At 42.4% G+C, this 24,149-nt stretch overlaps 1 protein-coding gene across 10 annotated transcripts in view; it reads left to right on the forward strand.

Annotated features, from left to right (window-relative positions):
- The first annotated feature begins 2,008 nt into the window (after window positions 1-2,008).
- The window catches only part of LOC147330248 (calmodulin-binding transcription activator 1-like), a 59,787-nt gene continuing 37,646 nt past the window's right edge, over window positions 2,009-24,149 (forward strand). For all 10 annotated transcript variants that reach the window (XM_086291891.1, XM_086291897.1, XM_086291896.1 and 7 more), the window contains exons 1-3: window positions 2,009-2,150; window positions 4,629-4,724; window positions 9,766-9,869. In XM_086291891.1, coding sequence (XP_086148017.1) covers window positions 2,126-2,150; window positions 4,629-4,724; window positions 9,766-9,869 — 225 coding nt within the window. In that variant the 5' untranslated portion in view covers window positions 2,009-2,125. The remainder of the gene's footprint in view (window positions 2,151-4,628; window positions 4,725-9,765; window positions 9,870-24,149) is intronic.

Below are 24,149 nucleotides of genomic sequence, written 5' to 3' on the forward strand. Positions count from 1 at the left end.
ACAGGTGATATTACATGAAAAAAACCTAAGACCATCATGTGATTCACTCTCTAAACCAGGGCTGACAAATTCATTTTACTTCATGTCAGCCCAGTTTGATCTTAAGTAGGCTGGGACTACCAAAACCTTTGCATAATAACATATGAAAAAACAAACACCCCAGTTAATTTCTCTACAAAACACTTTGAAAACATTTCTTTCTAAAAGTCGCATTTAACCAGCCATTGCTTTACAAAAAAGGTGAAAAGTCTGAAATTTCTTAAGAAAAGTACGTCTGACATGGTCATTACACCGTCATTGCATGTGCATTACAATTTAAAGATCATAGTGAGGCTATAAACTCACAAAACCTCCACATGTGGAGTTTTTGTGGGGAAATAAAAGTTTTTTGTGAGTGTTTTATGTCTTTATGATCCAAACAACCTACCGGGATCTAACATTTGTTATTTTCTGTACATTTTCACTCTTGTATAATAACGCTGGCATCACACCAGGAACAATATAAATCTCTCATGAAAGAAAAAAACACATTGAGTTAATAATGACTTGATCACACTTTGCAAAGTCATCCAGTGGGCCAATTGGACCCTCTAGTGGGCCGCTTCCAGGCCCCAGGCCATATGTTTGACACCCCTGTTCTTCACCATAACACTGGACAAGTGCCAGTGATTACTCATGTATCCAGTACTCTTGAAGTACTATATATTTTTGGTTAAAAAGTAATATCATCTTTGGCTGAATAGAAAGTGCCATACTGTGTTGGTATGAACAGTGAGCTCCACCCTGACATAAATAACATAAATGCAACATTAAACATTTGCTTTCTTTCTTATTACACCGCTACACGTTTGTCGTTGTCGTTCACCATCTCTGAATTCCGCTGATCTCGAGTACCTAGTGTGTCTCTGCACCCCGAGGCTGCGCAAAGCACACGTAGCCGAGGACGAACCATTCAAAACCTCTGTTTTCCGTGAAGCGTGTCTGTGGAGAGGATTGTCTCTGTCAAACACAAGGCTTTGGTGCAAAGGCGATATTCTACCCCGAGGCACAGAGTGACAGTGTGGGCTGGAAACGAGAACATAATGATCCCAGTTAAGCCCTACTATTTAGAAAAGGATAGCATCGCATAAAACGGCAGAATTATAAATAGCCTGTCAGTGAGGATATTGTGATAGGCTCGTTATAAACTAAACTTTACGCAAAGATATCAGCAGCGACATTTCATCCCGCACGCTGAGCAGGAGGACGAGTATGGAGGAGGGCATGTTTTTTTTCCCTTCCACCCCACAAGTTTTCATCTGACCTGCCATGGCTCCCATTTAATAACATGGCTCAAAGAAAGCAGGTAGTGAGTGCACGCAGCTCTGTGTAGGCGCGTGTGGAGCTGTCCTTTCAGCACCGCGAGCTTCAGCACCACGGCGAATGACAGCACCCGGCAGCCCACGCGCGTCAAAAAACTCTCTTTCAGGCAGTTCTTTTCATTTAGATTCAAGAGGGGTTCATAATTTATGGCGAGACGCGACCTTACATCGCATTTTCTCAACAGTCCACTGGGTTTGCGTGTGAAGAAATGAGCGCGCGCTCGCTAGCGAGAGTTTCTGTGCGCGCGTAACGTATATGTGTGTAGGCCTGTTGTGCGCGTGCGAGTGTGTGTGTGCGCGTGTGTGTGTGAGGGAGAGAAGATGATGATGAGCATGATGATGATGCTGTGGGAGGCTGTCAAGGTGTCCTCGAATACAGACGTCGTTCAGTGACGTGAGAGGGGTAAGAGGGAGAGAGAGAGAGAGAAAGAGTGCGCGTGAACGGCGAGGAGGGGGCGTGGTCAAGGGGAACAAGCGGAGGGATGGTGAATTCCGCGAGTCACCATCACGGATCCCCGCTGTCAGTCCTCTCTGTTTGGACCAATAGCCGCGCTGAACGCGGCAGGCTCACCCTCCCCACCCCTTCTTCTCAGCCCCGCCCCCTCCTTGAGCTGTCCTCCTTGTGCACGCGCGTGGTCCTCCCCCCCACCTCCCTCACCGGCACCACCACCATCACCACCCCCCCCTCCCACTACCACTAGGTCGAGTCGAGGAGGAGGAGGAAGAGGAGGAGGAGGAGGGATGAGGCGCGCGGCGGAGGGGAAATGGCTGCCGAAAACAAGCCGGAAGGTAAGAGAGAAATAACGGTTTTTATTTAAGGTGCCGGAGTCTCGCTCTTCGGGTTTCATGCGAGGCTAGGAAGGGACGGAGGGATAGAGGAGGGCAGAGATAGCGGCGGGGCTTTCCCTCTCCTTTAGCCCGTCCCGAAAACACCGAGGCTGGTGCTGAACCAGCGACTGTGTGGAGCACGGTTAACCGAAAGCAAATAAATAACAGGAGGAGAGTTGTCCTGTCGGTGGGCTCTGGCTGATTCGGGATACGGTAGTTTTTCACCGTCCGATGCTTGCCAGCGTTTCCCCCTCGAGTAGCTGGCTTATGAATGCTTTTTAAGCATTTAGCATTAAGGGGATGGAGGATGAGAGGAAAAGAGAAGAGTGGTTCACGCTGAAGGAATTCAGATGCTGCTCTGTGTGTGTGTGTGTGTGTGTGTGTGTGTGTGTGTGTGTGTGTGTGTGTGTGTGTGTGCGTGTGTGTGTGTCCGTGTCTCTCTTTAAGCATAAAGTAGACCACTGAATTGCTAATTTCTTTCCTGACAGGCACGCAACCTCCTCGACCAGCTGTGTATTTATTTAATCACAATCGGTGTGTGTTTCGGTGTGTGTGAGTGTGTTTTGTCCCTTCAGTGTTAATGTGTCCTTATGGTTGCTAAGGCGCTGAAGGTGAGAATTTGGCTGCATATAGGTTTGGGAGGGGTTGGTGTGTATGTGTGTCAGTTTTAGGTCATAATGATTCCAGCCCCCCCCCCCCCCCCCCCATTTGTGGTCGTTGTTTGTTTGTGTTTTTACTCCCTTAAGTAAACTCTTGAGGTCGTTATCATCTCTCACACACAGTCACCATTTCATTGAGACTACTATTTATTCATTCATGAATTATTTAAGGGTTGCAATGTTATCTCTGTGTCAACTTGTGAGTTCTTTACTCGTGGTGTTTGACATTTCTTTATAAATACCCCCTGGTTGTTACTCTGTTCACAGCGCCTCTTTCGTTTTGTGTCTTTAAAGCACTGCTGATGCCACGAAGGGTTAAATTTACAAAAGAGGGCAGCAAACTTAGCAGCAGACTGTGTTGTAAATGATCAATGGCTCTCTAAACGGGGTCTGTCCCCCTCAGGTGTCCCAAATTAATTTATAGTAGATCATAAAATTGTGTTGTTTCATTAAAAAGTGGATATATATATACACAGATGGGGGACCATTTATGCCAACAAAACAAGCATATTGTGTACATTACTCCCTCCCTTTGTGTTGGCCCAATATAAACCCTGATATGGCTATGACACATCCTGTCAATCTGTCATGAAACCAGTCATTTCTCTCAGTGTCTAATAGACAGTTCTTGCTGTTGCATACCTTTCATTATCAGCTTGCTCTGAAAAGTGATGTTACACCTAAACCATCTAAATTGTTTTTAGTTTTTGTGAGGCAGTCCTGAGAATATCTTCTCCCTCGCCTCAAAAAGTTTGAGAACCCTTGCTACAGACACCACAGTTCCTTAGCAATTAAAATTAATTAATTAATTAATGGAAAACTCTTTTTTTTGGGGGGGGGGGGGGGGGTTAAATAATCAAAGCTGTAGTAAAATTGTCAGCGAGAGCTTTCAGCACTCTCTCCACTAGGGAGCAACACTGAGCACGATTTCTCAAAGGGGCAATTTTTGGCAACACTTGAACTACCGTCATGCATTTCTGCAGTACATCGTGTGTACAGCACTTAAAGTCAGGCACGCATATACATATATCCATGCGTGCAAGCAAGCATGCAGAGTGTTGCCAAAGGCGAAAGGAAGGCCGTGGGTTGAGAGTCCCGTTGCGTGAAAAGACTAGAACTGTTGATGAGACAAAAGGCCCATGGGCAGATCAGCAGGCAGTGTACCACATAAATATTAAACCTTCCCCCCTGCCCATACTATACCCTACCTACTCACGCAAACAGATTCACAGTGTGTTGGAGTTTTATCCATTGCCCCTTCAGTGTTGCGTGTAGTCTGGGTATAATGATTTAAAAGTCTGAGCCTTGCTGAATGAAAGCCAAATGAATTGTGGCGACGAAGGCAGGAGACAGCCTTCCACTCTTCCCCCTGCCTGGTAGATGTGGATGGCACCAGTGGGCATCAGAACAACATCCACCATATAGCCTGGAAGACCATCTCCCTCTGTGCTGGTTGGTCTACTTTGTATCATAGCAACAGTGGTCAGGGAAACAGAGAAATGATGAGAGTGAAGAGAAACTAAAGCTGGGAACAAGTTAGTCACACACACAGAGGCAGTGTATCTTCTGTGGCCAATCGATCAGGGGACACGATGGATGCAAGTTAGTGGATCAGAAAATGGATCAGCCCACATGCATATCACTTGGAGTTTTGTTTCTGGGCTTTAGAGGAGAAAGATTGAGGTGAGGTGTACGACTGCCAAGGAAACCAAAGCCTGAAGTGTCTCCTAAATATGTCCCTGTTTTTTTTTTTCTTCTTCTTCTTTTTCTCTTTTTGTAGGACTGAAGAAGATAAGAAATCCAGAGCGAATGGTCAGGATTGCTGTTGGCTACACTGGACACACCCCTCCCAAGAGTGACGACACTGAAGCCAACAGTAAGAGTCACACAAACACTCTTGGCGCAGTTTGTGTGTGCATGTCTGTCTGTGAGGGTGTTTAAGTGCCACCCGCACATTTGTCTGTAGCACAGGGTGACTCTGGGAGCAAGCATAAAAGCCTTCTGGCAGAATGATGCGATGCGGGAACTGAGGTCTCCTCCTCATCTGCCCTGTAACTGATCACTCTTACGCATACGCACAAACACACATACACACACTATCTCTATTTCTCTCTGCTGAGACGTCATTCCAATTCAGCCCTGTTACACATCATGTTTATTCATGCATGCCAGTACAGTATTAGTGGGCACACGCACACACTCCTGTACATAGCCATACAGAAGGCAGGGCTTACTTTGGCTGTCAGTAGTTTATTGTCACACCTAATCTGTACACATGGCATTATGTATCTATAATCCTCAATGGGCCTTGTTAAACTAGAAGTGAGATGGAGTGTGTAATCTGGGGTCGGTGCATGGCCGCGGATGTGTGTGAGTGTGTAGCAAGCATGTGTGCGATTGCTTTTGTCTGTTAGACAGACTATAAAGGCAATGATTGCTTTGATTGGCTATTGATTCCAGAGGACATGGAGCAAATGCATGTGTGTGCCTCTGTGTGCATGTGTGTTAGAGGGACAAATTGGAGGAAAATAAACAGATGCGAGGAGGAGCAGACGGACATTTAGTGAAGTGATGGCTAGCAGTGGAGGGGGTTAGGAGTGTGGTGGTTGTGGTGGTGGTGTTGGGGGGTATATTTAAACACCACCCACCCCAACAACAACCCTGTCCACCCCTTACTTCAACCCCTTATTCATTTCTGCACCAGACCATGCTGAACAGGGAATGAAAGCTGGACTGAATAGAATAGAATAGAATAGAATAGAATAGAGGGTTCTATTTCTGATGACTGTTTAATAAAAACCAAGGCTTCCCGAGCCTATCCCTGTCTCCTATCTGTTCTCACGTCCCAGCTGGAGGATTACTGGAGGAAAAGTTTATCAGCAGAATGATAAAATTAGCATGCACGCCCATCTCTCTATCTCCCCCCCCCCCCCCCCCCGCCCCCTGCTCTCCCTCTTTTTCTCGTCTCTCCTCCCCTCTTCCTGCACTCTCACTCATCCCATGCCACCCCCACCCCCCAAACCATCTTCTCCGTGCCCTGGCTCTCCCTGCTGCCCTCCTCTCACCCTCCTCCCTGCCATCCCTCTATCTAGCTGCTGTGCAATGAGCCTTTCTTTCTGTCACATTAATTTCATCCCGAAAAGGGGGAAAATGTGAAAATTTCCCCTGACGCCTCCTAATATCAGTAGGGGGAGAGTTAAGAGTTGCATTTGGAGCGTTTTTCTCTCTCTTTACTGAGGAGAGTTTTATAATTAACTGACAGCCATCTCACAAGGGCATTGGCTTGTTTCTGTGTTAAATATGGAGATGACAGTTTTATGAGGTAAAATATTCATCAGTCGGAGGCCGCTCTTCTGTGTGATTCCAGTCTAAATGGTGGCATTTGATAGTGTACCCAAAGCAATGTTTCACTTTGGTCGAACATTTTCGGTCTTTAGCTCACATACCTCTATATGACTTAATGAGCCATCAGTTTCACATTAGCATTCAGGCATTGTCACTCTTTTGGACTCGTTTTTACTAGATTAGCAAGTGAGTGAGTGATCTGTGTACACCCAGAATTTGTGGCGTGCTGCTGAGGGACTCGCACGAAGCAATGCAGGTATTGAAAGTGTTTTATGATTTTAAATACAAATGTAAAGGCGAACAGCGTCGGATTTTCATATTTAGATGTGCATTCCTTGGGTCCCAGGATGCTTCATTTTCCTGGGTAGCCAGAAAACAAAAGACAAGTTTTTACCCCATGTCACACAATAGTATGGCTCCACCGAGAGTCATTTGGAGCAGATGGAAAGGACGATTGCAACAGCACTGAGGCTGAATCTTTTCAAAACAGGGACGCATTCTCTAGTTCAGGATTGTTAGAAATACAAGATACAACTCTTTGGGGTGTAAAAGCTCATCAGCTTTCAACAAATCTGCAAAGTTGGTCCTCCGTTCCTCGTTAGCAGGGAGAGTAAATGCGAGGACAGGTTAAGATGATGGTTGTGTCCATGAAGGTGTGCTTTGAAAGGGGTTTGGGCACCAAGGTCACTCGTTTAAAAAAAAAAAGAAGAAGTCACTCTGGGACAAATACTGTGATGTGTGTTCTTTGATCAGCAGGCACTGCTGTATGTGTCTGTTTGTATGTATGAGCATGCATATGTGTATGCATGCGTGCGTGTTTGTGTGTGTATGCGTGCCTGCGCATGTGCAACGGGCTTGTTTGATGTGGTGGTTCTGGTACATTTCAAAGGCGAGGCTCTGATGAGAATTCTTCAGAACAGCAGAGGAAGGGAGGGGGTTATAGCCAGGAGGGGTGGGGTCTAAACGCTGATTGGCATTCATAGCAGAGAGGCTGGAGTGCTGCTAAAAAAGAAATTAGGCTTTAACTAAGCTGCACCATTCAGCTGTTTAACTAAGCTGCTGCACAGTTCAGCTGTTTGAAATTCTGTCTTCTCAGGCCTTCTATTAATAAATGCATAATTGATTAGGGGGAGCATACGTGCCTGAACACACTTCCTACTGACACAAACACACACACACACATGCTCAGATAGCTACTTACACTCACACACACACTCACACACACACATATAGCCCCTTCCCCTGTCCTGCTACAGCAATTCTTCTTCTTCTTTGCATCTTTGTGTTAGTTTGTTCCAGTCTCCCAAATTTCTTTTTTTTTCTTCATTAACAGCATCTTTCTGGCTCCTTGTCATCTTGCCTCTCTCTGTCTCCCATGCTGACCCTCCCACCTTACCTATCTGTCTTTTTTCTCTTGCTCTGTCATCTTCCCTCAGGTAGAGTATAATTCCTATCTTCCCAGGGGAGTCATGAATGGACGCCCTCTACTCAAATGCTTATCAATAACCTTTGAGTGCTTGCTCGCTTTGACTTCTGAGAAGCACACCCGTTGGGAACACACTCACAAACACATAACAGGGGGTCTGTCTTTGTGTGGACACACTGGTGAGGTGGTATTTTCCTGAGGCTGAGACTTGGTGGATTTTATTTTATTTATTTATTTATTTTTTTACCTTCCCTGCACCTATTCGGTATTTTGGTGATTCTCCGCGCACAGCAGTAGGAAGAGAAGCACAGTAGGGGTAGTTTCACTGGTAATTCAACACCAACAATCAGCTTTGCTGTCAAGTATGACTATATTTCTGCCGTGGCGATCTCATATAGTGCCCTCCACAACATTAATTATACTGTATACTGCATAAGGTATAACTGTCTGTGGCTCTCAGCCCTTTGGTTCCTCTGCTAATTACGTAAATGTTTGAAAACGAGCCACAATTATATTGTTATGTAAAAAAAAAAAAAGCAGAGCAATTTTCTAAAAAAAAAAAGCTTGGCCCTGTAGTTTTTAGAAAACATTAGTCAGGAGAAAACAGTGAACATTTGGAGGCTATTTTTGCTCAGAAAAACAATGTATGTGGGACTGACTCAAAATAAACTACAGTGTCTATTTTGAATTCAGTAAAGATTCATCAGCCTAACACAAATATAGCCTGATATTCACCTCGTTGACTGCCATCCGCCAATCAGCAAAGAAGGTAGCATCCATAATTCCTTTTAAAAAGGCACTTGGGTTTAGAAGCTTGTATTTCTGAATTTTCACTCATGTAAGGGTGGTGGATGATGAATAAATAAACACACAACAAAATTAACCTGCAATGTTTTTTTTGTCGAGAGTTTTTACACATTTTCTCAAAGAGGTTGTAACCAGAGGCGAAGAAATCTGGCTAGCATTTTAATAAAAATCAATTTTGGCACCTTTTAACTAGTATATCCCAGTTCATACAATCACAGAGTATAGTAAACTTGACTTCAAAATTTACTGTTTCAGTTTATTGATACTGTCACAATTTAGGGATATTAGTAATGAATATATTCAATATTGATAAGGTAGAATTTATTGTGAAATTAAAATAATACAGTGGTTTTATTGTAATGACTAGCTGTTGGTTAGTGAACCCTTCAGGGACCTATATGTGTCAAGTGTGATTGCTCCTGTCCTGACTGTAGGAGTTTGCAGACAGACAGACAGAGATTATGTGCACTATAGTAAAATAAGGTCTAAATTTCAATAGTGGGCATTTTGTTTATCTAGTGTTTAGTAACACTAGAAATACGGAGATTTCTATTGAACAGATTAACATAGACGCATTACCCTATGTGTATGTACATGGTCTGATCCTGCTTACTCGCGCGTCACTCTGCCTCCTGTACAAGAATATTAGTTAAATCACAGGGAGAGCTATTCTGGGTTCTCCACTTCATTACCAAACTGTGTGTGTAACACTGTGGGAAAAGCATTGCTTTTAATGGGGATAAGTAATGCCCCTGTGATTAGCTGTGATTGTTATCAACCCCAAATGCACTGATAATGTATGATAATGGATTCTTCTTTATCTAAATCTGTTTGTGGGTGGGCCCCAGGTGCATCTTCACTTGCGGTCCAAAAGTAACCCAGCCGCCACTCCCTCTGCAAGCTTAGCTATTGTTAACTTGATTACCTCGACTGGAGGACTTCTGTTCTCCTTTTCATGTGTAGCACTTTGAATCACACATAGATAATAAGCTATATTAAGGCCCAGTGACATAAAGATGATGTGGAAATATTAAACCCAACTTCATCGGTTTCTCATTCAGACTTCCTTGCAGACATCTCTTTCCACTGCTATGCCAAAAATATTCCTGATAAATCTCAAATATCCCACTCAAGTACAAGATGGACAGAACACATCTCTCACATCAAACCTTTAAAATTGTACTTATAATTTTAACTCATAATTTTCCTTTGCCATATCCAAGAATTCTGCTATTCTGCTCAAGGTGTCTTTGTGTCTAATGTGCAATTAGTCCTCTCTTTCTACTCGTCTGTCATTTATCCTGTTTAATCTTCTTCTTTTTTTTCTTCCCTACCTCAGATGAGCCCGGCCAGTTGAAGATTTACCTTCCTAAGAAGCTGCTAGAGTGTCTACCCAAATGTTCCTCTCTGCCCAAGGAGCGCCATCGCTGGAACACCAACGAGGTGAGAATGAGACACACTCAAGAGGGAAATATCTGTGACACAAAGATGAACAGTGTTTTTGTTTTTTTCCTGGCTGGTGACTCATCTCTAACTAATGTCACATTGAGAGATGAAGAGGAGGTAAACAAACACAATGGCAGCTTTTCATTATGGGATCCTAAAACTGTGACACTGGGAAGTAACAAAAAAAAAGCCCAAAAAACAACCATCAGCAACCTGAACTCACAGCGAAAATCTGACAGAGTATAGATTCCATTTGGCATGTTGCTGTCTGTTTTTCTTTGTAACCCAAAACCATTCTGGGGTAGGGCATAGGAAACAGCGGATTTGAGGTCTGAAACAATAAGGCTTATAGGCTGAAAAAACAAGGAATGAGGGTACAGATATGATTGTTTCTAGTGCTGCGTTTTACTAGGTTCAAAGAAGGTCTGGTCAGTAAGATACATTTTTTGCTATGGAACCAGAGAAAGTTGATAAAACTGTTGTATGTTTTTGGCTCCAAAGCAAACACAGCTACCATTCATTCATAAAGAGCAGAGATCGCTTTGCTCTAGGCCAAAATTAGCATCATCTTTGCTGTGTGAACAATAGATAACTTAGCCAAGAATGTAAAATTGGGTCAAGTTAGGTTCGGGACAGCTATTTACTTAGGGCCAAGGATAACCCTGAGATGAACATTTTGGGCGTGCGAAAAGCTTTTCAGAGTTGCATGTTGTTTCCAGACTTAAGCTGTTAGCTTAGAAAAGTGTCTGATGGGTGGAAATGGTTGCAGGCATTTATCGTCAATACCTCCTTGTTTATGCATCGCACAGCCCCTCCACTGGTGGTTTCCTCCATCCATTGTGATGTGGTTGGCCTCTGCTGAGACATTTTCTCCATGTGCAGACTGTGCACTCCATTATGGATGTGTGTTTGTGTTATTGATTACCAAGTCCAGCATTATTATGCAATGCAAAGCTGATTTGGCCTGTGGTTTTTCTCTCAGGAAAGTCATTACATTTTTCATGCAATCCATCTCAATGAAGGTCATAGTTAAGCACGGTGCCTACTGAACAGTGTGTTTGTATGAATAAGCAGTGTGCATGTGCGGTGTGTGTGTGTTTGCGGTGTGTTTCAGAGCAACGTGACTGCTACCGGTTAGGGACTTCCACACATCAGCCAACCACAAGCAATTGTGGACAATGCTCTGAATTAGACGAGCACACCTTGTTTCTGCCCCTTTTCCTGGCCTTACTCCCTTCTTGTCTCCCTAAGTCTCCCTTCCAACTCTTCTCTCTCCATCTCTTTCTGTCTCTACACCCCCAGTACCACTGCCCCCCCTCCACACACACACCACTCCCCATGCCTCTCTCTCCCTCTCTGATGAGGAGGTGCAGGCTCAGTTCAGGGGGAGGTTGGTTGTCCCTCAGCGGATTTCTTCAAAGCTCCTCTTCCACCCAGGCATAAAGTTTTCCGCATACTTAAACAGTCCATTGTGTCTGCTGCTCCTCTTGCTTAGTGCTTTCTTAGTGGGAGACATGTGTATGCTCACTGTGCGTTTAGTGCATGTATGTATTTCAGCCTGTGCATCCGGCGCAAGGAACCCTAGATTATTGCCATTGATTATTTTGAAGCTGCTGCGACAAAAGAATTGATTTTTTCCCCTGTCTGTTGACTTTTTTTTAATCTGTCTGAATTGCAGACATTCAAAGAAATCTACCAGTTTTTGTCATCAGCGTATAGGATATTAAATTAGCATTGTCCTGAAATTTTATCTGCGTGTACTGTTGAATGTCCACAATAGATTGTAATGCAAAACATTTTTAGATGCGGGGTTTCTGGACCAATCAGCTGTCAAGCCAGCTGTTAAATTTGGAGATTTTATTTACTTGGGCACATCTCTTCAATATTTGTATGCATGTGTGTGTGTAATTATTTACTGTGTAGATCCATTTGTGTGTGTTTCTATATAATTCTTTGTTTCCATATGTCTGTACATAAGCAAATCAAGAATTGGCTTTGGGTGTCCTCATCGTCAATGGCTTTTGGGTTTTTACATGCTGTTTATAAAAGCCATGCAGAATCAGGATTATCCTTAGTTTGTGTGTGTGTGTGCGTGTGTGTGTGTGAGGCTACGAAAAACGAGCGTGATAGATAAAGAGATTAAGACTTCGTTTGAGCGAGAATGCCTCTTATTAAGTCAGATTCAATCTTTACATGTCTTCATCTGATATGTCCTTAGTCTCACCTTTTTCTTGGCATGTGCATCACTTTGCAAGTGTGTGTGTGTGTGTGTGTGTGTGTGTGTGTGTGTGTGTGTGTGTGTGTGTGTGGCTGTGTGTGCATGTGCGTTTGTTTCCCTGTGCGCAAAAGGATCTCTGTTTTGTCACGCATGGCTCCCCCTGACACCTTGGTCTCCCACAAGCACTGAGCTGTGACCCCATACATTTTTTACCCAGGCCGTTCCTCCTGCTCTCTGTCCTTTCCTCTCTTCCTTCCCTTTCCTCTCTCTCTCTCTCGCTCTCTCTCCCTCTTTTGTGTATCTACTGATGTGTGAAATTATTCTGGGATGGAGGGATGGATTCCTCCCTGAAGGGCTGAGCGGAGGCGTGAGCCTTTTGTTCAATAATAGATTGGGGGTGTATGTGTATCTGTCCATGGTAATAGACTATGGACTAGTTTTAGATAACAAACCACACTCAGGTGGGCAGACTGATGGTGAAGCCTGTGTTATCTATCCATCTGGAATTACTCGTTGTTTGGTTTCAGCAAATTCTTCGGAGCACCACCACGAGGAGGCTATCAAACTTTTGAAATGTAGACAAAGACCAACTTTAGAGTTTCATCGTGTGACTCAAGCTCATGAAAAGATATGATTACTCTTGTGGGGACCCTTGACATCCTGGCTCGTATATTAAGAAGCCAGACTGAGATGAATACTAAGTTAAAAAATTCTTTTTAAAGCTCCAGTTCAATATGAGACATGCACACACACGCTGTGCAAATGTGCATGTCATTGTGTGGTCTAATGTGCATTTTAAAGGCTTCTACTTCAGAGCTTCTCCCCCACTATAATTCAAATGATGCAACTGTCAAATGTGTTGGTACAGACTTCAGTGCATCACACAGATGACAGTTGCCTGTGCCACAACGCGTCTGCATGTGACTCTGCTCCACATGTCGCTCGACTGTACGAGTGGGGGGGAAAAAGCAAATGTGAGAGCGGTACTATTTTGTCCTTAATGATATGAAACAAAATGCTCTGAAACAGGCAGTGTTTTTGCCGTAATGCGCTGTTCTCATCGTGCAGAGATGTGTACGTAGCTGTGTGGTGTGATGAGAGGCTCATTACCGGCGCTCACACGCCCGTTGTCTGGTTGTGTTGCTGCATGACAATAACGTGATAAGAAGTGGATCAAAAATCATATATGTTCCACACCATCATCTGCCTCCTGTGTGTGGGTGTGTATCTCTTTTTGTGCATAGTTGTTCTCATGGTAACCGATTGTGCATGAGTGTGTGAATGTGTGCGTGTGTATGTGTGTGTGTGTGTGTGTGTGTGTGTGTGTGTGCACGCACGCATTTATATTTGTGTTAATTATATGATTGATGATGCATGTGCACCATTCATGATTTTGCGGCACACTTAAGGTGATAGGAGAGGGATTGCAAGTGGTATCAATGAGTTGCCGATCATGTCAACCAGACATGATAATTAAAAAAAATAATAGCAACAACAATAATAATAGGTAAAGAGCAGACATCTCAGGGAAAACTGTCAGTAACCCACTCACACGTGCGTGCTGTAGTGCCTCAGCTTATGGGAGCTACAATTTCTAGACCAAACAAAGCTTGGGTTGCTGGTGTGTGAGTACGTGTGCATGTTTAATTTATTATTAATGCCATTACTGTTGTTTGTGAGCCATTAAACAGATACATTGGATTAAATATGCACATACACAGCACTCCGCTGTTTGTGGAGATATTTCCTGTTTTTCCAATGTGGCTAAAACATCAGGCAGGAATGTCTGAAAAACAAGTTACACTTGGGGGAGATTGGCAGTTGTCAGTTACTAGACGATGAATCCATTATGGAAACCCTGAGTGATTATTGCAGGCCTCTCTGTTCCATTCAGACTGTGGTGTAGGGAAATAGGTGTTGTGAGTATTACAGCTGTTCATCCCTGCATTCATATTTGTGAATGTGTTGGAATGGTTAGATAAAATTAATTTAAATGTTTGAATAAGCACCAAGTAGATCTAATATTTTAATTTGTTACATGCTGTGTGAAAAAGTACAAGGAAAAACAGATTTTCATAGTGGAATATTTGCATAAAGATTTGCAGTCATACAGTGCTCTTGTGGGTGGAAAAAAAATTCACACAGAACTAAAATTTTACAGCTAAACCTAGAGTAAAATCCAAAAGTCCAAATTAAATATTCAAGCACTAATTTTGCATTAATTGGGAAGATCATATAGTCAAAATCAGCAGCTGTCCTAACAGATAAGTTGATTACACAGAGCCGCCTGAGCTCTTTACCATCCCTTCAGTTATTCCTGCAAGCTGCTGTGCAACCCACATTCACCCCAGCTCCTTCTTTTTGTGTCTGAACTGTCTGACCTCCCCACCCCACAGACCTATTCCACTAAATAAAAATTACTGCAGATGGCTACAATAGTCTTTATTTAACTAGAACGGTCCCAAGTGGCTGAAAGGTTATAGTTTCAGCTGAAGCTTGATTGGATCAGTCGGAGGCATGGTTATTACATCATTAGCCTTATATGAGCAGGCACATACCGACCTCCCACCAGGGAGACAGGCGGTGTAGGGAAATATCCTTGAAAACACTTTTACAGTTCAGAAATATATATCCTATCAGCACATCATTTCACAGTGAGTTTCCCCTTTGTATGCACAATTTAAACATCACAATTTCGATGGTTTGGGCTCTTTCACTCCATGTTACTCTGACTTGGAGCTTTGGGTGTCTGAATAAATTCCCCCCAAACTGTCATACATAGTAGTAGAGCTGAAATATTTGTCAATATGTTTTTTAATTAAATATTTTAATTTAAAATATGTAAATGTACGCATTTTTACTTTTCATTTAGGCGAGTACCACTCTGAGGATTTTGAACCAATAATTGACCCATTTTGTTGTTATGTAACCATCTCCAGGCCTCAGTGTCATCGTTGTCTGGCAACAAAAAAACAAAAACAATCATCCATCCATTATTCCATCTATCAATTTCTTCCATTTATCCAATTCCTGGTAGAGGTGGCTCTGGAGCCAATCCCAGCAGATCCATTCTAGCACACTTATTTTTTCCAGTGGGGGTACTCCAGCTGTTCAGTCATACAAGCCACTGGGGTGGACAGTAAAATACAAAATAGTTTAATTCACTATAACAAAAAAAGATACTGATTTTCTGTTAGCCTGTCATCTTGTTTTCTATCCAGGAACAGCTGATGGGAATTATCCTGAACCTTTTGTATAAATCTGGCACGCTTGCATTATATATTATGGTGATATTGACTGATACTTTGTTATTAATTAATTAATGCAGCTATTAAATATACAAGTAGTAGTTTAGTCACTATTTAACTTTTTAAACTATTTATAATTGAAATCGTTCCATGTCAGTGTTGGAGCTTATCAGAATGATTTAATGTTGATTCTCTCCCCTCCAGAGAAATGTGTTCTTCTGACAGCTGCACCCACACAATACCACACATGTGTAACTCCAAACCTTTTTAAAAAAAATCAGGGACTATTTGTGCAAATCTTAGTCATTTGTTTTGAATTGTCAGGCACTGTTACAGGCACAGTCCTCAAAACAAAAAGCCCAAACTATTCTTTTTCATTTTCAGATTTGGTGATGCGCAGCTACAGTCCTTTTGACCCCATTTTCTTTCCAAAGTTGTGCCCTTGATTTTTGACATTGATGTGCAAACTGCCAAAGTGCAACACAACCTGGCACAGGTCGTGAAAGGCTCAAACTCCTCCTTTCCTCCTTTTGGCCGTGTCAGTACATAGACAGAAGTATAAGGGTTTTGGAAACTTATAGAAAGTTTTATTTTTAAACAAAATGGGTGTGCTGCCTAAGTATTTGTTAGATAACATGTTGGTGAGAAACTTTATCCGTGTCAGTGTGTGTGTGTGTCCCAGAGCCTGCCTATGGCTGTAACCTCTCCAGTTGACATTGAGCTCTGTGCTGTTGCCGTTTACCAGAGTAAAGCATAGTTTAATGAGGGGGCAAAGAAGCCAGTACACACACTCACACATGCACACTCATGCATGCTACATACGTCTACACTCGCAGACATGCACACGCAGGACCAGAGGGGTGTTTCACAGCTCCTTGTGTTTGATTCCCATTCTTTTATTTTTAATCATTCCTCTGTCTTTTGGGTTGAGAAATATTTTATGTTTGGAGAGCGCCAAGTTATAATCACTAATTAGTCCTCCAGGCTCTCTCGCTTCATCCCCCCAACCCCCACCCCACCACCCTGCTTTCTTCCCATCTCTCTCTGAGCCAAGCATAGCCCAATTACACCCAGCGTCACTTTGTGTCTGCTGTGACTTCCATTTTCCACTTCCATACTGTCCTGCTGACCCGACCGGAAAAATTAACCAAAATGTAAAGAAACACAAAGAAGTAATTGCATCCATTCTACTCAAAGATTAATATCCCTGTTGATAAATGTAATTATTCAGCAAGCTTTTGCAAACAGGGACGTGCATGGTAAATTCTGCAAGTTTTAGCCATGCTGGTATTTTAGCCCGCACAAGTTCACAAGAAGACGAGATTAACTGGGTTTTACAGGTCAGGTGTCTGTGGTTGGAGTTAGAACTGTCCCTCCTTTCCTCTTTACATTGTGTGCTGGGAGTGATGGAGTGTAAGGTGGCCAGTGAGTGTGTGGAATTGGTTTTGTGGTGGTGGTTTTGGACTATTTCCCTAAAGAAGAATAAGGGTAGTTTCATTATTCATCATTTTCATTATTGGCATTTAAATATTCAGTTAATTCATAAAATCGATCATCTGTCAGTCACTTTCAAGTCATTTGGGTTTAAGAAAAAAAAATCACTTCCAATCAGTAACTCAATGGTGTGAATTGGGGAAAACTCAAACTGGAACCTTTTGTCAGCAAAACCGCCTATTTACAGGTATTAGAAAGCCAAATTTGATTATCTGAGGATACATTCATTAATCGGGAAGCAGAGCTACAGCAAAACTTGGGAGTAAAGCAAGAGCAAAAAAAAGGGGACTTCAGTCAGAAATGGAATATCTTCCATTAATGTGCCAACAACAAGCTTTTTTAAATTAGAAAACAGAAGTTAGGTATCATAATTTGATGACACCTGAAGCTTCCTGACAGGACCACAGCAGCTAATCTAGTGAACTTTTTGATGACAGTTGTGATCTTAGATGCATGGATATGGTAATGGAAGGACTGCCAACACTAGATACAGACAGAAAACTTCGACTGAGACACCCCTTTCTTTTGACAAGTTGTCTACTGCCGTCCAGCAGCTTACATGTGGCTGAGCATCAGAAATCGATGGACTCCCTGCAGAGTCCTATAAACTGTTTTGGTTTGTGTTGGGAAAAGATTTGTATAAACATTTTAGAGACTTATTAGATTCTGCAACAATGCTGCTCAGCTGCTTCAGAGCAATTTTGCCAACATTTACAAAAAAAGAGAGAGATCTAGGTTTGCTTAGAAACTTTAGTCCAGTGTTTCTCCTTTGCATAGATTATAAAATAATTACAAAATGTCTCTCAAATAGACTGAAGGACTGTTTGATACTTTGGTTTCTGTTATCAATAACAATCAGTCATATTACATTCTTGAAAGCACAAAAATAGACAATCTGTTTTTGAGTCATGAAATGACCTATCAAAATGTCAGGGTCTGGATGTACGCCTTTTTTCTATAAATCAAGAAAATCCTTTTGACATAGTGGATCATTTTTATTTGTTTAGGATGCTTGAAGCTTTTAGGTTTGGAATAAAAAGTATTTCATGAATTAAGTTTCCCTATTCAAATGTGTCTGTTTTGCTGAAGATACGAGGGGGACTCAGCAGACCAGTCCCTGTACAGAGAGGCATTAGGCTAATGTCTGCTATGTTGTATGCTCTCACCATTGAGCCCCTCTTGAACCAATTAAGACAGGATCTCACCGGGTTAAACTTTGATGCAGATGCCAGTTAGTTTGTCTGCTAGTCAAAAATGATGCTCACATATTGGAACAAAAGTTACCACTGTGTAAGTGTGTATCCTCTGTGAGAGTTAACTGGCAAAAGTGTGAAGGTTTACTGTTAGGAGAGTGGAAAAGCAAACAAGCAGCCATTACTTCCAGCTGGGCTGCAGTGGAGCAGACAGGGGATGAAATGCCTTGGGGTTTTTCTTGGCAATGATGATTTGCAGAGGAAAAACTGGGAGGGTGTAGTGGAGAAAATTAGTGCCCGATTGTTTAAATGAATGCGGGCCCAGTCACAGCTGTCTTATAGCCCCCTATAGGACAGCGGTGACCGGTTGTGAATAATCTTCTTGAGCCTTCAAATGCACTGGTGCAGGACATTCAGAAGAGACTGATTAACTTAACTTAACTTACCAGTATGGACATATTAGGAACTTCATCATTCTACCTCTGTGCTAAAGACATGCTAAAGACCACTGGCTTAAGAGTGCTCAAAAGTAAGATAAGATAAGATAAGATAACCTTTATTAGTCCCACACGTGGGAAATTTGTTTTGTCACAGCAGGAAGTGGACAGTGCAAAAGTTATGACGCAAAAATTAGAATACAATAAGAATAAATACAGTACACAGCTGTACAGAATAGAATAAAATAATATACTATATACAGTAGAATAAAATAGAATAAAAATATACAATAAGATAAAAATAGAATACGAATGCTATATACAACTGAGTAAAAATACAACGATGCCAGAAAAGATTATTGCACTTAGTGTTATTGCACATGTGTGGATGTGTGTGTTTGTTCAGTTAAAGTCTTTGTTGTGGAGTCTGACAGCAGTGGGGAGGAAAGACCTGCGAAATCTCTCCGTCCCACACCGTGGGTGCCGCAGTCTGCCACTAAAGGAGCTGCTCAGTGCTGTCACAGTCTGCTGCATGGGGTGGGAGACGTTGTCCAACAGGGATGACAGCTTAGCCGCCATTCTCCTGTCACTCACCACCTCCACTGGGTCCAGACTAGGGCATCCTAGAACAGAACTGGCTCTTCGGATCACCCTGTTCAGTCTCTTCCTGTCCCCAGCAGAGATGCTGCCGCCCCAGCAGACCACACCATAAAAGATAGCAGAAGCCACCACAGAGTCATAGAAGGTCTTCAGGAGTGGGCCCTCCACCCCAAACGACCTGAGTCTCCGCAGCAGGTACAGCCTGCTCTGCCCTTTCCTGTAGAGGGCGTCTGAGTTATGAGTCCAGTCCAGTCTGTTGTTCAGATGAACACCAAGGTACCTGTAGCTGTCCACAGCCTCAATGTCCATACCCTGGATGTTCAGTGGTTGCAGTGGAGAATGCTTGTGCCTGCGGAAGTCTACCACCAGTTCCTTGGTTTTACTGGCATTGATCTGGAGGTAGTTCAGCTGGCACCAGTCCACAAAGTCTTGAGTCAGTCCTCTGTACTCCTTGTCGTCCCCATCAGTGATGAGGCCGACTATTGCAGAGTCATCAGAGAACTTCTGCAGGAAGCACTGGGTGGAATTGTGGGAGAAGTCTGCAGTGTAGATGGTGAAGAGGAACGGAGCCAGAACCGTTCCCTGTGGGGCCCCCGTACTGCAGACGTATATGGGAACATGAGGGAAGAGCCTCTGTTCTGTAGCCCACTTACTCAGTTTCCGGATGCTTAACTCTGCTGGCATACAAAGAATCCTTACAACAGCTGGCCTGACAAAGTTCGAAGGGTTGAGATCAGGAGAGCAGTGTAAAACTGTTGCCATCAGCTCTTAAACTGGTTTTGTGCTTTGCCCTTCCTGGTCTCCGTGAGCATTATTTGTAGGCTCCGCAGAAGTGCAGCCATTGGTTTGAACTCCTTTGCCATCAACGCTGTAGTAGAGCAACATGAAGAAGACGTGGCTCTTGTATCTTTTGAAACACTGCAGCTCACTGATCTTCCTAAAGCCTCAAAGATATATGTATTTCCTGTATGCTGCGAGTATGAAAGCTCTCAACGGAGCTTCATTACTTCTTGTTCTAGTTTTCTTCTCCTATAGGCAGCTGGACAAACCTATAAAGAAGCACAGTGCGGTTCTCCAGTGGAGAGTGGCACATGGGGGCTGGGGCCACAAACAGATATGTGGCACATATAGACCACATAACAGGAGACCCTGCAAATTCTGTGGGTAACCTGTCCTAGGCTAGTTCCTCTGGCTGCGTTCGGACAGGTGAGGGACGACAACATTCTCATTTGTAAACCCAGACAGATAGTGCAGCATAGTGGAGACATATCTAGTCAGTTTTCTTATAGGTCAGGCAAAAACTGGGATTGTGTTAACCAGGAGGAATAAAATGAAAGGAACAGGGTCTGCAGATGTTAAACTTCAAAAGTCTGGTGTCTGCTCGTATCAGAATAGAGTTCACCTACTATGAAATGGTTGCAGACTTGGATCATTTCATCTCTTTTTAGGGGGGGTGAAGGAAATGTTCTGTACACAGTGAATAATGAATTGCGTGGTCTCAGTTTCTTGGGTAATGGTTTACTGTGGGGTAGGGTAAGATTGTGAAAATGTGCAGTTATATTGTGTTTTTCTTTGTATGACTGTAAATAAGGAATTGATTCATTAAAGGCTTTGTTAAAAGTCAAAGGTCTCCTCTGCTCTCTTCTCTTCTTCTCTCCTCTCCTCTCCTCCTACCCATCTGGAAGCCCCACATTTTCCTCCTGTTCTATTTTCTCCATGTTGCACAGACCCACTATTTATCTTGCCCACTATAATTTGACACAAAATATTGTTAACTGGAGACACAGAAATATATTAAACAGTGGGAATGTGCGACTGTGAGTGTGGGGGTGTTGTGTATGTGCCCGAGTGCATTTGTGTGTGCTTCTGTGTGTGTGTGTGTGTGTGTGTGTGTGTGTGTGTGTGTGTGTGTGTGTGTGTGCACCTTTGAGTTTTAACTTCCTGTTAGATTCCAAACCCGACCAAGTACTGAATGACCCAGAGTGTCTGCTGTAATAAGAAGCTGGGCTGTGCAGTGGAGACAATATTTTTTGTATCTTTAAATGTCCCCACATAAAACCTCTGTAATATCTGATTCTTGTGTAAATTAGATTGAATTCATTGGAGACAGATAAAGCATATAAATGTGTATGTGTGTTCATGTGCGTGCACAGACAGCTGGTCCTTCTGCTCCTATTTTGAGAACTGCATCTGTAGAGTTTTGTCTAGATAACTTTATTTAACTTTCATAACTATGTGCTTTGCTGGGCCTTTAGAAGTCAAATACTGCATATGTTAACAACAATTTGCCTTTTGTATATTGCCAAATAACTGTGACTTACACATGACATTAGAGTACAAATTAGGAACAACAAGTGTTGGAAGGCTTTCTTTTGTACAGAGCTTTTTCTTAAGCATCTTCTCTTCTTGACTTAGTAGCTGAAGCTTAGGGACTTGTAGAGAATATGCCTGGTTCAGGATTTCTGAAGTCAATGCATATTTCATACTCTCTGCTCATGTTTACAAAGGTAGGTTTCAGTCTAACATACTCTTAGCTTTGATGTAAATAGTGCTGCAAAGTCCAACAACGCATAAATAATAAAACAAATAAATAAATCATATAAAGATATGTGTAAATCTTGTACACTTTTTTATTCGATGTATGGGTGTAGAGTCATATCTATATGGTCTGCTGATCTGAAACACAGCTTACTTTTACTCATGCCCAACCAGGTTGCAGTCTCCAGTTCCAAAGTATTTAGCAATATTGTTTGTAAATTCATATGACAAATATACACTGAGCATATCGATGAACATCTGGGTCTGCATGAGCGTAACTTGAGTCATCAGAGAGGTTCTTATATTGACATTTCACACTGCTTTATCACTGATAAAGGATTATGGAGTTGTCTACTCAGCAGTATGAAGTGAATCTATGAAGTGAATTGGATTGAGATTTGGTGACTGTGGAGGCCATTTGAGTGCGGTAAACTCATTGTCATGTACAAGAAACCATTTTCAGTTGATCTGAGCTTTTCGACATGGCGCGTTATTCTGCTCGAAGCAGCCATCAAAAGATGGATACATAAAGGTGTTCATAAAGGGATGCACATAGTCAGCAGCAGTACTCAGGCAGGTTGTCGCATTGCTCGGTACTAAAGGACCCAAAGTGTGCTGAGAAAATATCTCATACCATTACACTACCAGCAGCAGCCTGAACTGTTGATACAGTGCAGGGTGGTACCAGGTGTGGTCTTCTGCTGCTGTAGGCCATCTGCTTCAAGGCTCAATGTGTTGTGCCTTCAGAGATACTCTTCTGCATATCTTGATTGCAAACAGTGTCTATTTGAGTTACTTTTGCCTTCCTATCAGTTCAAAGCTTTTTGCCGATTCTCCTCTGACCTCTGTCATCAGCAAGACATTTTTGCTTGCTGGATATTTCCTCTTTTTTGGGCCATTCTCTGTAAGAAATATTTATTTAGTTATGTATTTATTTATTTTATTTAGAAAGAGGTGCAATACATATTAATGAACATTTTAACTAATGTAAATATGCCAGATTATAGCCTTGGGCTGGTTTCCATCTGCAGACCCTCTGGCAGGTTGGTGTTACACACAAGTTAGGAAAAACATACAGAGACACTATTTATAGATCATGTGACAAGGACAAAAACCGTGCTCACATTATATTAGAACAAACAATTACAAGAAGAGTGGACAAAAGAGGACAGTATAGATAACAATAACGGAAACACATCAGTTATATTGCACGAACCCCAGTGTTACACATGCCCTGACTGTCTTGATATTGCACTGACGCATTACACTAATAGTTATTTCCCTTTTTGTAATACACTAACTCTTTTTCATGTCCAATATAAAGCATGATTAATTAAACATGATCACGTGTTTGTGTGTCCCTCAGTCACCCTTTTAAGTGACTCTTAAAGGGAGATTTGTACTTTCCCTCACTGACAGTGGAAGACTATTCCAGAAGCTCACTCCCTGATATGACAGAGCATTCTGTGAAAAGGTGGTGCCTCTAAATGCCTCTATCTAAATAGAGATAGTTGCATGGGAAAATCCCAATAGGACAGCGGTTTCAGAAATACTCAGACCATTCTAAATTAAGTCACTCTTCTTTTCCTCTCTGATGCTCATTTTGAACTGCATGTGATCATCTTGACTATGTCTACATGCCTAAATACTAGGGGTGCAACGATACACAAAATTCACGGTTCGGTTCGGTTCGATACTTTGGTGTCACGGTTCGATATTTTTTCGATACAAAAAAATGTTCATGCATTTTTAATTTGTCATTTATTAAAATTATATAAAATTATTAAAATTATAAATTATATATTTTAACTCAAAAGTACAGTTTTTAAATTTAACCCTAACCCTTGTGCGTGTTTTTTATTTTGACAGCGAATGCGCACCTGCGGACCACTTATGTGCAGCCCTGGTTATTTAGCTCGTCATATTGCAGCCACAGAAATTCTTTTGTCCATGAAACCATAAAGCTGCACTTTCTTTTTGCCTTATAGTCTGATTTGTCATAACTTCTCCGTTTTGTGGTAAGCTTTTCTTTGGCTGTCACTTCTTCACCCTGACCTGTCTTATTTGGCTCAGCAGAACTGAAATGCTTTTACACACGCACTCACATAAGCTCAGCGATTCTCTGCGCGATCAACCTCTCACATGTTTAAGCTTGCTGCGGGAGATTTCACTTGTCATGTTTGCATAGTAAGCTAACGATTGATAAGACGATGTCAGAGGAATTGGTGCACAAATTATCATCACTCACAGATCAGTGCTGTCGCTCTCTATACACAGTTCGCACGATTGCAAAGTGAAAGCAAAAAAACAAGCGCAAATTCAAACGCGACTTCAATATGTCACATATTGACAGTGGCTCACCGATGCCAATGACATAATTACCCAGCTACATTTCTGAAAGAATGCAAAAGCATTGACATATATTTTTCCTTCCTACAATAGCCCGACGGGCAGGGAAGAGATAGATTTTGGTAGCCCGACTGAAAAAAATCGCTAGCTCCGGGACGTCGGGCTAGCGATATTGCAAGCCCTGTATCTGATTGAGGAAT

The sequence above is a fragment of the Aulonocara sp. 'chitande type north' Nkhata Bay genome, linkage group LG5 (genome assembly GCF_057382095.1).
Source record: "Aulonocara sp. 'chitande type north' Nkhata Bay isolate Kocher_YH1m ecotype deep benthic linkage group LG5, A_spYH_male_GT1.1, whole genome shotgun sequence".
NCBI lineage: Eukaryota > Metazoa > Chordata > Actinopteri > Cichliformes > Cichlidae > Aulonocara > Aulonocara sp. 'chitande type north' Nkhata Bay.